This window comes from Amblyraja radiata, chromosome 4 (genome assembly GCF_010909765.2).
Source record: "Amblyraja radiata isolate CabotCenter1 chromosome 4, sAmbRad1.1.pri, whole genome shotgun sequence".
Lineage (NCBI taxonomy): Eukaryota > Metazoa > Chordata > Chondrichthyes > Rajiformes > Rajidae > Amblyraja > Amblyraja radiata.
Genome location: NC_045959.1, coordinates 29,108,738 through 29,124,328, shown reverse-complemented (window position 1 = coordinate 29,124,328; position 15,591 = coordinate 29,108,738). Strand labels below are relative to the sequence as shown.

At 41.9% G+C, this 15,591-nt stretch overlaps 1 protein-coding gene across 3 annotated transcripts in view; it reads right to left on the bottom strand.

The window, feature by feature from the left end:
- Positions 1-15,591, bottom strand: part of nt5c3a (5'-nucleotidase, cytosolic IIIA) — a 40,816-nt gene that overhangs the window by 14,697 nt on the left and 10,528 nt on the right. Inside the window, exons 1-6 of one of the 3 annotated variants that reach the window (XM_033019156.1) lie at positions 11,777-11,836; positions 11,253-11,406; positions 7,770-7,868; positions 2,552-2,621; positions 846-892; positions 684-769 (exon numbers count right to left, since the gene is read on the bottom strand). In XM_033019156.1, coding sequence (XP_032875047.1) covers positions 684-769; positions 846-892; positions 2,552-2,621; positions 7,770-7,868; positions 11,253-11,285 — 335 coding nt within the window. In that variant the 5' untranslated portion in view covers positions 11,286-11,406; positions 11,777-11,836. Of the gene's footprint in view, positions 1-683; positions 770-845; positions 893-2,551; positions 2,622-7,769; positions 7,869-11,252; positions 11,407-11,776; positions 11,837-15,591 lie in introns of those variants that run through there. The other 2 variants (XM_033019155.1, XM_033019154.1) reach the window with 2 other exon arrangements.

The window sequence follows — 15,591 nt, the reverse complement described above, 5'->3', positions numbered from 1 at the left end:
GTAGTGGGTTGGTAGTGATGAATGGCTAAGATTTCCTCATTATCCCAAGCAATGCTAAGTTGGTGCCCTGTGTAGTTTAGTGGCACTGACAAGATGTCTGCAAACTAGAACATCTAAAGAGTAAAAGGAAACTAATTGAGAGCTGTAAGAGCTTAAAGGAAAATGTAATATATAGCTTACCTTCCTTTTAATAAACAGCAACCCACAACCCCCCGTATAAAGGATGAGAAAAAGGGAGAATAGCAAATTTGATTATATTTTGCAAAGTGTAACTTTCAACCACCATCTTGGTTTAGATGAACACTGCATAGATTATGCATACTGCATAATCATTTAATTATACCATTAAACAAGAGATCAACAATCTGCTTGCACTCTCTATTAACATTTTCTGTTAACTATTAATACTCTGACATGGTAATTCACTGTCAGCGAAGACTACCACTTCTTCACAATCAGTTGAGCAAGACAAAATTCATAACAGTAATCTTCCGAGCACTCCAAGTCCCAAAAGCAAGTGACAGAAATCTTCATTTTTAGAAAGGACAGAAATATTGCTTTTAGTGGCTCGTTCTCATTGGGAGTCACAATTTATCAGGATGGTTCATTCGACTGATATTGGATGAAGATGAAACACATTCTATGATTTAACTTCTGTATTAAGATGAAAAGTAAGGGCTTACCACTCCACCATGAAAGGATACTTGTCCTCAGTACTAATGGTTGGATCAACTTCAATTGGATAGTACTTGTTCCTAATTTGCACCAACTGCAAGAATGAAAACAATATAAATAAAATGTGAAAAGATTATGTGAAAGAAAATGTTGTTAGTAGTTGAAAGTACCTTTTTCCTACAGTCCTCTGAGATTAATTTGCAGTTGTCAATGACATCTGTCAAAATAAAAAGGAATTGAAGGAATAAATAACTGTTCAACAACATGTCGCAAAAATGAATTCCACAATTCAAATTGTAATTTCCGATCAACACAGTGAAGCAATTTGGCCAACCACAGCCCTCCCATTCCCTCACCAATTTTCACCATAACCCATTCTCTCTCCCAGAGGGAAATAGGACCAATAGAAATGTTACGGGAGTTGGTAAAGGGCCCGTCCCACTATCACGACCTAATTCACAACATTTTTCATTTTGTTGAAAAAAACGCCTCGACCTACTTAATGCCACGAGTACCCATGAATAGCATCACGACCTGTCTACGACCTCCTGATGACCATGCTGCGAGTATGAGTCACGGACAAACTCGGCAGAGGTCGTGAAAGTGGGACAGGCCCTTTAGGACCCTACTATGTACTAAAGAAATATTTAAAAAAAATTAAAGATCTGTAAATTGGTTCCAATAGACACTGCGTCAGTTAAACAGATCGTTACACTGCTTTTAGCCCTGTATAGGGACAGCAAGGATTGAAGAATTGTGATAAAGGAGTGTCAGTAAACAGAATTGAAAATGAATTAACAAGTTTTTAAAATGATGAATGAACAATGTCACTCGCAAAAAGTCAATAGACAATAGGTGCAGGAGTAGGCCATTTGGCCCTTCGAGCCAGCACCGCCATTCAATGTGATCATGGCTGATCATCCCCAATCAGTACCCCGTTCCTGCCTTCTCCCCATATCCCCTGACTCCGCTATTTTTAAGAGCCCTATCAAGCTCTCTTGAAAGCATTCAGAGAATCTGCCTCCACCACCCTCTGAGGCAGAGAATTCCAGACTCACCACTCTCTGTGAGAAAAAGTGTTTCCTCGTCTCCGTTCTAAATGGCTTATCCCTTATTCTTAAACTGTGGCCCCTGGTTCTGGACTCCCACAACATCGGGAACATGTTTCCTGCCTCTAGCGTGTCCAAGCCCTTAACAATCTTATATGTTTCAATGAGATACCCTCTCATCCTTCTAAACTCCAGAGTGTACAAGCCCAACTGTTCCATTCTCTCAGCATATGACAGTCCCGCCATCCCGGGAATTAACCTTTTAAACCTACGCTGCACTCCCTCAATAGTAAGAATGTCCTTCCTCAAATTAGGGGACCAAAACTGCACACAATACTCCAGGTGTGGTCTCTGTACAACTGCAGAAGGACCTATTTGTTCCTATATTTGATTCCTCTTGTTATAAAGGCCATCATGCCATTCGCTTTCTTCACTGCCTGCTGTACCTGCATGCTTACTTTCATAGACTGATGTACAAGGACCCCCGGATCCTGTTGTACTTCCCGTTTTCTCAACTTGACGCCATTTAGATAGTAATCTGCCTTCCTGTTTTTGCTACCAAAGTGGATAACCTCTCATTTATCCGCATTAAACTTCATATGCCATGCATCTGCCCACTCCCCCAACCTGTCCAAGTCACCCTGCATTCTCATAGCATCCTCCTCACAGTTCACACTGCCACCCAGCTTTGTGTCATCTGCAAATTTGCTAATGTTACTTTGAATCCCTTCATGAAGTCAGCATCAACAAGATGACTGCTTTGGAATTTATGTAAAAGCGTAAAAATCTGGCTGTTAATTTTTACTAATACTACTCAAAGTACCTACTGTGACAGGTTGAACATCTTTTCCCATTGTGTAAGAACTTGCTCAGTGTCATGTCAAAATCCGTGATTACCTGCCCAAAATAATTAAAAAACACAGGATTAATTACTGCGCACGCAACATTATTCACATAACCACCAGTAAAGCATTTAAACACACCAAGGCCATTGATCTGAAACATTAACCCTCTCTCTTCCTTCACAGATACTGCCTGACTTAATTTGTACTTCCGCATTTTCTATTGTTATTTAAAAGTTGCAGAATTTTGCAATTTATAAAAATTGTATTTTGATGAGTAATCACGCTGGATATTTTAGCATTTTACCATGAAGTTGAATATAGTATCACTAAGTTTAAAAATTATTAATCCCAATAAATTACATGAGAAAATAGTGACTATTACTGAAGACATAATGTTTTGGACAAAGACCCATCATTTATTTATTTGTCTCTGTACTCCATAATTTGAGATTTGGAATAGAGAAAAAAAAATAATCACATGTGGTTAAAGTGCACATTGTCCAATTTTATTAAAGGGTATGTTTTATACATTTTGGTTTTACCATGTTTAAATTACAGCTGTGTTTATACATAGTCCCTTCAATTCAGGGCACCATAATGTTTGGGACACATGGCTTCACAGGTGCTTGTAATTGCCCAGGTTTTTTTAATTGCCTCCTTAATGCAGGTATAAGAGAGCTCTCAGCACCAAGTCTTTCCATAACATTTGGAAACTTTTATTGCTGTTTATCAACATGTGGTCCAAAGTTGTGCCAATGAAAGTCAAAGAAGCCATTATGAGACTGAGAAATGAATAAAACTGGTAGACTGGTAGAGACATCAGCCAAACCTTAGGCTTACCAAAATAGACTGTTTGGAACATCATTAAGAAAAAAGAGCAGATCTTTTAGTAAGAGATTACATAATCGCAAAGGGATTGGCAGGCCAAGGAAGACCCCCATGGCTGCTGGCAGAATAATTCTCTCTATAATAAAGAAAAATCCCCAAACTTGTCTGACAGATCAGAAACACTCTTCAGGAGTCAGGTGTGAATGTGTCAATGACCACTGTCCACAGAAGACTTCATGAACAGAAAGACAGAGGCTGCACTGCAAGATGCAAACCACTGGCTAGCTGCAAAAACAGGATGGCCAGGTTACAGTTTGCCAATAAGTACTTAAAAGAGCAACCACAGTTCTGGAAAAAGAAAGTCTTGTGGACAGATGAGACGAAGATTAACTTATATCAGAGTAATAATAATAATGGATGGGATTTATATAGCGCCTTTCTAGAATACTCAAGGCGCTTTATGGAGGAGAGAAGGAACTGCTCAAGATCCAAAGCATACCACCTCATCTGTGAAACACGGTAGTGTATAGACACATCCTATCTGCTTAAGTTCAAACAAATGCTTTAAAACTCATTGGCCGGCGGTTCATTCTACTGCAAGACAATGATCCCAAACATACTGCTAAAGCAACAAATGAGTTTTTCAAAGCTAAGAAATGGTCAATTCTTGAGTGGTCAAGTCAATCGCCGGATCTGAACCCAATTGAGCATGCCTTTTATTTGCTGAAGGGGACTAGCCCCCAAAACAAGCATAAGCTAAAGATGGCTGCAATACAGGCCTGTTAGAACATCACCAGAGAAGACACCCAGCAACTAGTGATGTCCATGAATCGCAGACTTCAAGCAGTCATTGGATGCAAAGGATATGCAACAAAATACTGGGGGCGTTGGGGGCGCTGTTCTGGCAGCAGCCATGTCAGCAGCGCGTCAGTTTTTTTTCAACCTTTTTTTATTTTTTAGTTTGTTTTAAAGTATGCATTTAATGTTCCTTCGTGTGTTTTGTGTGGGGAGTGGTGTGGGGGGGTAAGGGGGAAATCGCTTCGGACACCTCCTCCATGGAGAGGCGGCTTTTTCCAGGTCGCCTCCCCCGTGGCCTAACATCAAGGATCGGCGCGGCCTTTCCCGGGGTCGCGCCCGGGCTTCAGCGGCGGGCGCAGCGTGGACTCTCGGCGTGGAGCGGGCGAGCCCTCGCTGGGGCTCGCCGGAGGGGAGCGCTCCGTTTCGCTGGCCCGGGGCAGCCGGCAGCCTGAAGTCGCAGCCTGAAGTCGCGGTCTGCACAGCTCCAGCTGGTGCGGCGTCTACAGCCCGGGATCCCTCGTGGGGGACCCGGGGGAAGAAGAAGCCATCACTGCCGGCACGCGGCCAACTTCTACCGCGGGGCCGGCATGGACTTACCATCACCCCTGGAGGGGAGCTTCGACCGCCGGCCCTGCAGTCTACGGTGCTTCTGGCTGCGGCGGGGACTTTAAATCTTGATTGCCGGCCTGCGGCCTACAACAACTTAAAGCCGCGGTCTCCGGTGAGGAAGAGCCGATCCTGGACTGACTCTGGACTCTGGTCCGGTCCACGGGGGGGAAGTGGAGGAGGACTGGCCAAATTTTTGTGCCTTCCACCACAGTGATGAATGCTGTGGTGGATGTTTGTGTTACATTTTGTGTGTTCTTTATTATTGTATCGCTGCTGACAACCCAAGGGGCGGGGCGCTACTCTGTGAGCGACTCGCGGCGCGCTGCTCCCGTATGTTTGCATGTTTTCTGAGTTGTTTAGTGTTTTTCTGAGAGTCATTAAGTGCGGTATTTAACGACAGCAAGTATGACTACCACGGTAATCTTTGTACTTGCTTTTGAGATCTGTGCACACTGTGTGTGCTCGCAGAAGTCTGTGTTGTATGACTGCTTGTCAGTACATTGTCCTGTTTGTATGTGGAGCCACGTCAAAGAAGATTTTCTGTTGCGACAGACAATAAAGTTTTCTGAATCTGAATCTGAAACATGACTACTTTCATTTACATGACATTAATGTGTCACAAACATTATGGTGCCCTGAAATGGGGGGGGGGGGGGGGGGACTATGTATAAACACTGCTGTAATTTCTACATGGTGAAACCATGATTGAGAGTAGGGAAGATTCAAACAAGAGGACATGACTTGAGAATTAAGGGACAGAAGTTTAGGAGTAACATGAGGGGGAACTTCTTTACTCAGAGAGTGGTAGCTGTGTGGAATGAGCTTCCAGTGGAAGTGGTGGAGGCAGGTTCGATTTTATCATTTAATAATAAATTGGATAGCTACAGTGCATTCAGAAAGTATTCAGACCCCTTCACTTTTTCAACATTTTGTTACTTTACAGCCTTATTCTAAAGTAGATTAAATTCATTTGTTTTATCATCAATCTACACACAATACCTCATAATATAAAAGCAAAAACAGGTGTTTAGAAATATTTGCAAAGTAATTAAAAATAAATAACTGAAATATTACATTGTATTCAGACCCTTTGCTGTGACACTCAGAAATGAGCTTCGGTGCATCCTGTTTCTATTGTTTATCCTTGAGATGTTTCTACAAGTGGATTGGAGTCCACAAGTGGTAAATTAAATTGATTGTACATGATTTGGAAAGGCACACACCTGTCTATATAAGGTCCCGCAGTTGACAGTGCATGTCAGAACAAAAACCAAGCCATGAAGACGAAGGAATTGGCCGGAGACGTCCGAGACAGGATTGTGTCGAGACACAGATCTGGGGAAGGGTATAAAACAATTTCGGCAGCATTGCAGGTCCCGAAGAGCAGTGGCCTCCGTCATTCTTAAATGGAAGAACTTTGAAACCACCACGTCCCTTCTTAGAGCTGGCCACCCGGCCAAACTGATCAATCGAGAGAAAAGGGCCGTGGTCAGGGAGGTGACCAAGAACCCGATGGTCACTCTGACAGAGCTCCAGAGTTCCTCTGTGGAGATGGGAGAAAATTCCAGAAGGACAACTATATCTGCAACACTCCACCAATCAGGCCTTTATGGTAGAGTGGCCAGACGGAAGCCACTCCTCAGTAACAAGCACATGACAGATAGCTTGGAGTTTGCCAAAAGGCTCCTTAACAAGATTCTCTGGTCAGATGAAACCAAGATTGAACACTTTGGCCTGAATGCCAAGTGTCACGTCTGGAGGAAACCAGGCACCGCTCATCACCTGGCCAAAACCGTACCTACGGTGAAGCATGGTGGTGGCAGCATCATGCTGTGGGGATGTTTTTCAGCGGCAGGAACTGGGAGACTAGTCACGATCGAGGGTAAGATGAACGGAGCAAAGTACAGAGAGATCCTTGATAAAAACCTGCTCCTGAGCATTCAGGACCTCAGACTGGGGCAGAGGTTCTCCTTCCAACAGAACAATGCCCCTAAGCACACAGCCAATACAACACAGGAGTGGCTTCATGAGAAGTCTGTGAATGTCCTTGAGTGGCCCAGCCAGAGCCCGGACTTGAACCCGATAGAACATCTCTGGTGGGACCTGAAAATAGCTGTGCATCGACGCTCCCCATCCAACCTGACAGAGCTTGAGAAGATCTGCAGAGAAGAATGGGAGAAATTACCCAAATAATGGTGTGCCAAGCTTGTAGCGTCATACCCAAGAAGACTTGAGGCTGTAATCGCTGCCAAAGGTGCCTCAACAATGTACTGAGTGAAGGGTCTGAATACTTATGTAAATGTAACATTTCAGTTATTTATTTTTAACTACTTTACAAAAATTTCTAAACACCTGTTTTTGTTTTTTCATTATGGGGTATTGTGTGTACATGGATGATAAACAAAAATGAATTTGATCCATTTTAGAATAAGGCTGTGACGCAACAAAATGTGGAAAAAGTGAAGGGGTCCGAATACTTTCTGAATGCACTGTATATGGACAGGAAAGGAATGGAGGGTTATGGTCTGAGTGCAGGTAGATGGGACTAGGGGAGAATAAGTGTTCGGCACGGACTAGAAGGGCCGAGTTGGCCTGTTTCCGTGCTGTAATTGTTATATGGTTATATGGTATAAAAATGGCCTTTATTAAAATCTGACAATGTGCACTTTAACCATATGTGATATTTTCTATTACAAATCTCAAATTGTGGAGTACAGCGGCAAATAAATAAATGATGGGTCTTTGTCCCAAACATGGAGGGCACTGTATTAAGCTTTGCTTTTTGTTAGGATATGAAATGCAAATATCTGACATAAATGGAAGCAACTACAACCGCCCTGCCAGTGGAAAAGTTTTACTAATTAATTATATCAAAGCCCCACCCTATTTTGCTTCTCCACTGAAAGCAGAATCCATTTTTAACTTTGTCAAAACTCTCACTTGGTCTCTTAGAAACATTGCTTACTTGAAGTTTTGTTGATCCACCTTTGATAAGACCACATATGATTTCTTCCACTCTTTCGGGGTTCTTAATATTGACAGTTTTCTTCTGGAACTCTGGCATCTGTGGAGAAGGTAATTTACATTAAGTACATTGGCCTCTCTAGAGAATATAGCTGACAAAGATATTTTAAATCTTTATTACTTTTATGCAGTTTTACACCATTCACTAGATACCTCAGATTGGATTGCGACGGTTTAGGTGCAAAGTACAAGCAGTAGCAGTATGGATCCAACACAAGTAATTTTATTTACAACATAAGGAACATATGAAACAAAAGGTAACCATCGAAACATAGAAAAATAGGTGCAGGAGTAGACCATTCGGCCCTTTGAGCCAGCACCGCCATTCAATATGATCATGGCTGATCATCCAAAATAATTACCCCATTCCAGCTTTTCCCCCATATCCCTTGATTCCCTTAGCCCCAAGAGCTAAATCTAACTCTCGCTTGAAACCATCCAGTGAATTGGCCTCCACTACCTTATGTGACAGAGAATTCCACAGATTCACAACTCTCTGGGTGAAATAGTTTTTCCTCATCTCAGTCCCAAATGGCCTACCCGTTATTCTTAAACTGTGACCTCTGGTTCTGGACTCGCCCAACATCGGGAACATTTTTCCTGCATCTACCCGGACCAATCCTTTAAGATTTTTATATATTTCTATAAGATCCCCTCTCATCTTTCTAAATTCCAGCAAATACAAGCCCAGTCGACTCATTCTTTCATCATATGTCAGTCCCGCCATCACAGGAATTAACTTGAACCTACACTGCCCTCCCTCAATAACAATTATGTCCTTCCTCAAATTAGGAGACCAAAATTGCACACAATACTCCAGGTGCGGTCTCACCAGGGCCCTGTACAACTGCAGTTGGACCTCCTTGCTCCCAAACTCAATTCCTCTCGCAATGAAGGCCAACATGCCATTAGTTTTCTTCACTACCTGATGTACCTGCTTGCTTACTTTCAGTGACTGATGTACAAGCATCCCAGGTCTCGTTGCACCTCCCCTTCTCCTAATCTGACACCATTCATATAATAATCTGCCTTCCTGTTCTTGCCACCAAAGTGGATAACCTCGCATTTATCCCCATTATACTACATCTGTTGTGCTTCTGCCCATTCCCCCATCCTATCCAAGTCACCCTGAAGCCTCATAGCAACCTCCTCGCAGCTCACACTGCCACCCAGCTTTGTGTCATCCGCAAACTGAGAGATGTTACATTTAATTCCCTCATCTAAATTGTTAATATATTTATAGATAATAACCAATTATAGAGCACACTGAATTATAAAGACTGGTTACCTGAGAACAAAATAAATTACTTCATATTATTAAACCAGGTCTGATATGATTGCATTTGTCCCATATCAACCTTGAGATTCCACTGACTTTCAACTCTCTAAAGTGAATGCCCCAATCCCAATTTGTTTGTAGCTCCACTAGAACTTGTTTGTAAGTTCTAGTGGAGACTATTCCTTTGCGACTATACTTTCTAATTTGGACCCCAGTAACGCATTTCTTTAGCAGAACCTTTTACTTAGTTCTATCTTCTGTCCCACCCCTGCAATACTGGGGCCATTCGTACTCAATCTGGTATGATTGTGAGGTGGGCTGAAGAGACAACTATGATCAGAAGGATAGCTGGGCAGAAAGTGTGCAATGGGGAGAGAAAGGAAGTTGGAGAAGAAAACTGAGTGAAAGCAGGCGGCTGAGAGGGAGGGAATAAAGAAGGGATGTGTAGGAAAGAACTGCAGATGCTGGTTTAAATCGAAGGTTATCATAAAATGCTGGAGTAACTCAGCGTGACAAGCAGCATCTCTGGAGCGAAGGAATGGGTGACGTTTTGGGTCGAGACCCGAAGGAATTATGGAAAAGTGCAGAGGAAAGGGGTGCGTCAACAGCACTTACATTTGTATGGGTGGTTACTGTAACCATGTTGTAGGCACAGCTAAAGTACTTCATATGCAAAGCTGGAGAATTTTACTGCACAGATGGGGCTGACAACAATCTGGCAATGCTTAGCCATACTATGCCTTAAGATGCCAATCTAAATTTAGCTATGTTCTTTTTACATCACTGATCATTCAATATTCCCTTTTATACACCTTCATTGCACACCTTTAAGCATCGCAATGATAGATTTAAGCATTCCCATAATGAGTAAAAACACAGTATTTTTTAGCTCTCGTGGTTCTTTTACTCGAGCGATTGGCACATAATGCGTCTTTTGATTTTATTGCTCATAGATCCTCACTATGCATGGAACATCAGAAGACAATAGTCAATGTCCCAAACCTTCAAGTCCAAAGGAGACCATGTCTGAAGGAACATTGTGTATAGGAAAGAACTGCAGATGCTGGTTTATTTCGGAGGTGGACACTTAATTAAACTTAATTAAATGCTGGAGTAACTCAGCAGGGCAGGCAGCATCTTTGGATTCCTTCTCATCCCATTCCTTCTCTCCAGAGATGCTGCGTGTCCCACTGAGTTACTCCAGCATTTTGCGTCTACCTTCTGAAGGAACATTGATCTGTTGGTCATATTACCATAATGGTCTATTATAAATCAACTTACTATCTGTGATAAAAACAGTACAAATAGAACTTAATTTAATCACACCACAGTATCCCTCTGATTTGTTGGTTTGATTAAATGCAGTTTGGAGGTACATGCTAAAAATAAAATCTCGGAATATTAAATCAAGAAACAGAATAGAGATAAAAATTAAAACGAGACACTGCTTGATCGAAACCGGCAGAAAGAAAAGACAGGTTAATCTTCGTATTAATCCGAATTAGGCAGTCCAAAATTTGCCTTTGTACGCCAGGTATGCTGATGAAGATAAACCGCTGTCAAAGCACAAATCCATATAAAAAACATATTTTTTTATTTCTACCAGGGTGCATCACCACAACATCAGAATGATTATGTATCAAGAATGTTTATGAAGCTAATAATTGGCCCAAATGCTGTAAGTCCTATTTCCACATAATGCTTTTGTCCAGTAATTACATTGCGAAACCAATGTTATCCATACTTTAGCAACATTGGTTTGCATAGCCACAATTCAAATGTAGTCAAGTCAAGTCAAGTCAAGTTTATTCGTCACATACACATACGAGATGTGCAGTGAAATGAAAAGTGGCAATGACTTTGTGCAAAAAAACAAACAAACAACCAATCAGACAAACTACAAACATGTACTTGCTGTTAATGCTCTTAAAAAGTTTACCAAATGATTACATGCTTTAGCACTGGTTACAGAACTTGAACAAAGCACAGGGAAATATGCAAGATTTTAAAATTAAAATATTTACAATGAACAGAGTAACACACCAGGTTTAACCATCTCTGCATGTGGAAACAACGCTGAAAGGTATGTGACTGGTTGCATTTTTTGTTATAAAAATTTCAAGCTCATATTTCCAGAAGGCATACCTCTAACATCTGCAAACTCTCTTTATCCACCATCTTGCTCACTGCACAGTGCTCTGGGGGGTAAACTAAGGGCAGGAAGCTGATTTATGTCCAGCACATTGATCTTTCGCAATCCCTACTGCGTTCAGTTGCTTTGGTAATTATGGATGTTTGTCTACAGAGGATAAGATATAAGAAGGCAGCCACAAAAAGATTATCTAGACACTATAAAAAATAGTCTTAGCAACATTTCACACATGGATTCTACAATTTAGTTAATATTTAGTCACTGCAGCAAGTAATCATAGTCGGTTCTGCAAGTACAGATCTTATTATTCCATTACCTGTGCATTTAGCGCAACCCATCTGCTCATTAACCTTTCATGGTCCTGTAATCACGATAGTAGTGACTAATAATATTCAAAATCAGTAAATAAAAACAGTAGCTATTGTAGAAATAACCAGAAAAACTATATTTTAAACCATTTTTCAGGTCTGACCTCAAAGACTTTGAGCTGTTGTGCATATACCTGCACATGGTTTACCTGCGTAAGTGTTGCAGCACAAGTTGTATACAGGTTTCTATCAGGTTAGCCACGCTACAATCTATACAAGCAATGAGAAAGATTTTGCTCATCAGCAAGGCCCTTATATAAGGGTACAGTTATAGGACACAGCCCAAAATAGCAGAACCAATCATTTTAATGCAGTGCCATGATGCAACAAACAGGTTGTGCACAACCCCGTAAGGGTTTCTGTTTATCAGCCTGTGCCTGAATACTTTGTGACCTTTTAGGGTGGATGTAACTCACTCGTGGGGGTAGGGAAAGCCAAAAAATGTTCTGAGTATACGAACAGAATGTTTTGTTGAATATAGATTGCAATAAACTGCAGGAAAGAAAACACGCATGATCATGCTGCATTCAGCACTGCTGTAAAAGCCATTTCAACATACAAACAAGATAACATCAAATTTCACTTAACGTGGAACTAAAAAGGAGAAAGAATAAGCTTTATTTCTGTTTTTTCTATTATTCTGTGAAGGACAGAACATTTCGTAAGATTCAATTTCTCGTAGTCAGTTGAATTGTGGCATGCTGGCCTGTTTTTGACATTTTAAATTGGATTAAAGTAATTAATTAACCCTTATCAGACAAGTCTAAACTTCTGGTTTAGTCGTTAAGATATTGGGAACAAGGGTGTTTCAAAGTCCAGCTCAAAAATTCCAATAACAAGTTTTATTACAACGTTGTTGAATTATATTCAAAAGTCCATTTTAGTTTTTTTTTTGTATAACAATGGTGCAAATAAAATGGAATTCTCAAATTAACTCACGGCTATTTCTTTGATCCATGGTCATGGTTAAATCAATTTTGAAAGAAATGATAGCACTGCAACATATACATCCAAGGTACTTTCCTCTGTGAGATAGATAATTCTACTGTGGTACTTCAAGGTTTAAAGTATTTGAAAAACACTTGTAAAGTATTCATAGTCTATCACAGGTTTTGCAAAGGGAGGTGAACTTGCAATGAATGCACGGGTGTTGCTAAAAGCAAACTCAAATTACAAAAGTTAAATATTATTCTATAAATTTATTGATTTTTCTGGGTGTGGGTTGTTGGCAAGGCCAGCATTTATTGCCCTTCCTTAATTGTCATAGAGAATGTGGCAATCACCATCTACAACTATTGCACACTTTTTGGTGAAGGTGCTCATTGGGTGTTGTTGGGCTGGGCGTTGATTTAGATCAATGGGGGCGCCGTCCTGTATGGGTATGGCTGCCCAGCCTGCAGCTGTCCGTTTTTTCATCTTTGAAGAACCTTTGAGATGCAATGATAATGAATGAAAGAAAAGTGATATATTTCCAGGTCAGAATAGTATACAACCTGGAGAAAAGCCTTCAAGTCTTGGTGGTTCCATGCACTTTTGCACGTGCCCTTCTGGTATTAGGCATTGCAAGTTTCTGAGATATTGTTGGAGCAACTGCAGTGCATTTTGCAGATGATGCACTGAAACAATAATGCAATGATGATGGAGCTAATGAATGTTTACATTGGTGGATAGGTTCAAATCAAGGGGGTTGCTTTTAATATAAACATATCAAAATTTATTTCAAAGTGTTTATAAATTCAATTTGACATATGATCAAATGGTAAATTAATTTAATGTAACTCCACATCCATGTAGCACAACAAAGTTGTACTTTTCACCATTGAAATGCCAGATACAAAGGGCAGTTTGCAATTATTAAGAAAGCACATCAGCGCCTCTACTTCCTGAGAAGATTACGGAGAGTCGGTTTGTCAAGGAGGACTCTCTCTAACTTCTGCAAGTGCACAGTAGGGAGCATGCTGACCGGTTGCATCGTGGCTTGGTTCGGCAACTTGAGTGCCCTGGAGAGGAAGAGACTACAAAAAGTAGTAAACACTGCCCAGTCCATCATCGGCTCTGACCTTCTTTCCATCGAGGGGATCTATCGCAGTCGCTGCCTCAAAAAGGCTGGCAACTTCATCATCAAGACCCATACCATCCTGGCCACAAACTCATCTCCTCGCTACCTTCAGGTAGAAGGTGCAGGAGCTTGAAGACTGCAACGACCAGGTTCTGGAATAGCTACTTCCCCACAGCCATCAGGTTATTAAACTTGGCTCGGGCAAAACTCTGAACATTAATAGCCCATTATCTGTTATTTGCGCTTTATCAGTTTATTTATTCATGTGTGTATATATTTATATAATGGTATATAGACACACTGATCTGTTCTGTAGTCATACCTACTATGTTCTGTTGTGCTGAAACAAAACAAGAATTTCATTGTCCTATCAGGGACACATGACAATAAACTCTCTTGAATCTTGAATCAGTTCAGACTTGCATTGATATAACACCTGACCTCACTTCACCCATCCACCTTTGTTCCTTAGGGGAGCATACCACAGCCAACCTTGAAGCGCGTTAGGCCGGGCCCTCTCCTACCGGTCTTGCTCCTCTCCCATCACGTCCGCCGTCGTTGCTGGCGCCATCCTCTTGGTCTCTGGTTTTTATAGGACGAGCAGCAACAGCTCGGTGGCCTTCACTTCCAGACCACCGGGTTCTCCTAACATGGGCCGGCTTGGCGGCTCCCCCAGCAGGCCATGGTCTGAAGGGTGTAATGGTCCGCCATGGTCCCTTGGTGTTCCGGTCGCGTTGAAGCAACAGTCAAGAACGCACACCGACACCTCCTTAGAAGGCTAAGAAGTCTGGGCTGTCTCCAGTGACTTTTATTAACTTCCACAGATACACCTTAAGCCCCTATCCCACTTAGGCAAATTTTTTCGGTGACTACAGGCGACTAGGCCGTTTTCACATGGTCGCGGGGTGATGCCTGTATGGTCGTGTGTAGTCTCCTCAAGTCGCCTAAATAGTCGTAAAGTTTTTCTGGATTTGGAAATGTTCGAAACATTTCAGCGACTATGGGCTTGACGTAACTTGTCTTCTCCTGTCGTAGGTGCTGTCGTGGGTTGTCGCCTGAATGACGCAGGTTGCCGCCAGGTGATGTTGGTTGTCGCCAGGTGTTGACTTCTGTGAATTCCATTGGTCCACTACCTATGTCAACCGGCGACAGGTACCGGTGACTGAATTGTCTTCAGTTGTCACCAACTTGCTTGTCGTAGCTTGTCGCGGGTGAACGTAGGTTGACTTCGGTTGTCGCCTGTGTGGTCGTAGGTGGACGTCCTAATGGGTCACTGGTTGTCGATAGTTTGACGTTGACTAGATGGTAGGTTGTCGTAGCTTGTCATAGACATTGTCGTGGGGAAGTCCTGTCGCCGCTTTTTTGGCGACCTGCTACGACTGACAGTCGCCGAATAAAATCGCCCAAGTGGGACAGGCCCTTTAGAAAGCATTCTATCAAGATATATCATAACTTGGTTTGGCAATAGCTGGGCCCAGGACTGCAAAAAATTGCAGAGAGTTATCAATGTAGCTCAGTCTAGTCTTACCTCCCCTCCCTCAGACCTTCCCTCATCGATTCCATCCATACTTCATGCTGCCTCGGGAAAGCAGCCAACATAATAAAGGACCATTTACACTGTGACCATTCCCTCTTCTCCTTTCTTCCCTAAGGCATTTTTTATGGTCTTCAGTTTCTCTGTAGCAATATCATTATAGCACTATATTTTGCAATTTGGAATGCATCTCTTTCTTGTGGTACTCTTGTTCAGCTTGATTATATTCATGTAAAGTTTGATTGACCTTATAGCATGTAATAGCTGGGTGACGCCAGCAATGGCTGCCTCGCCAACAGTCTGTCTGCCCCTTCCTTCTTTGTTGTTACATACTATGTGTTAAATGTATGATTTAGTGTTCTTTAGCTTGT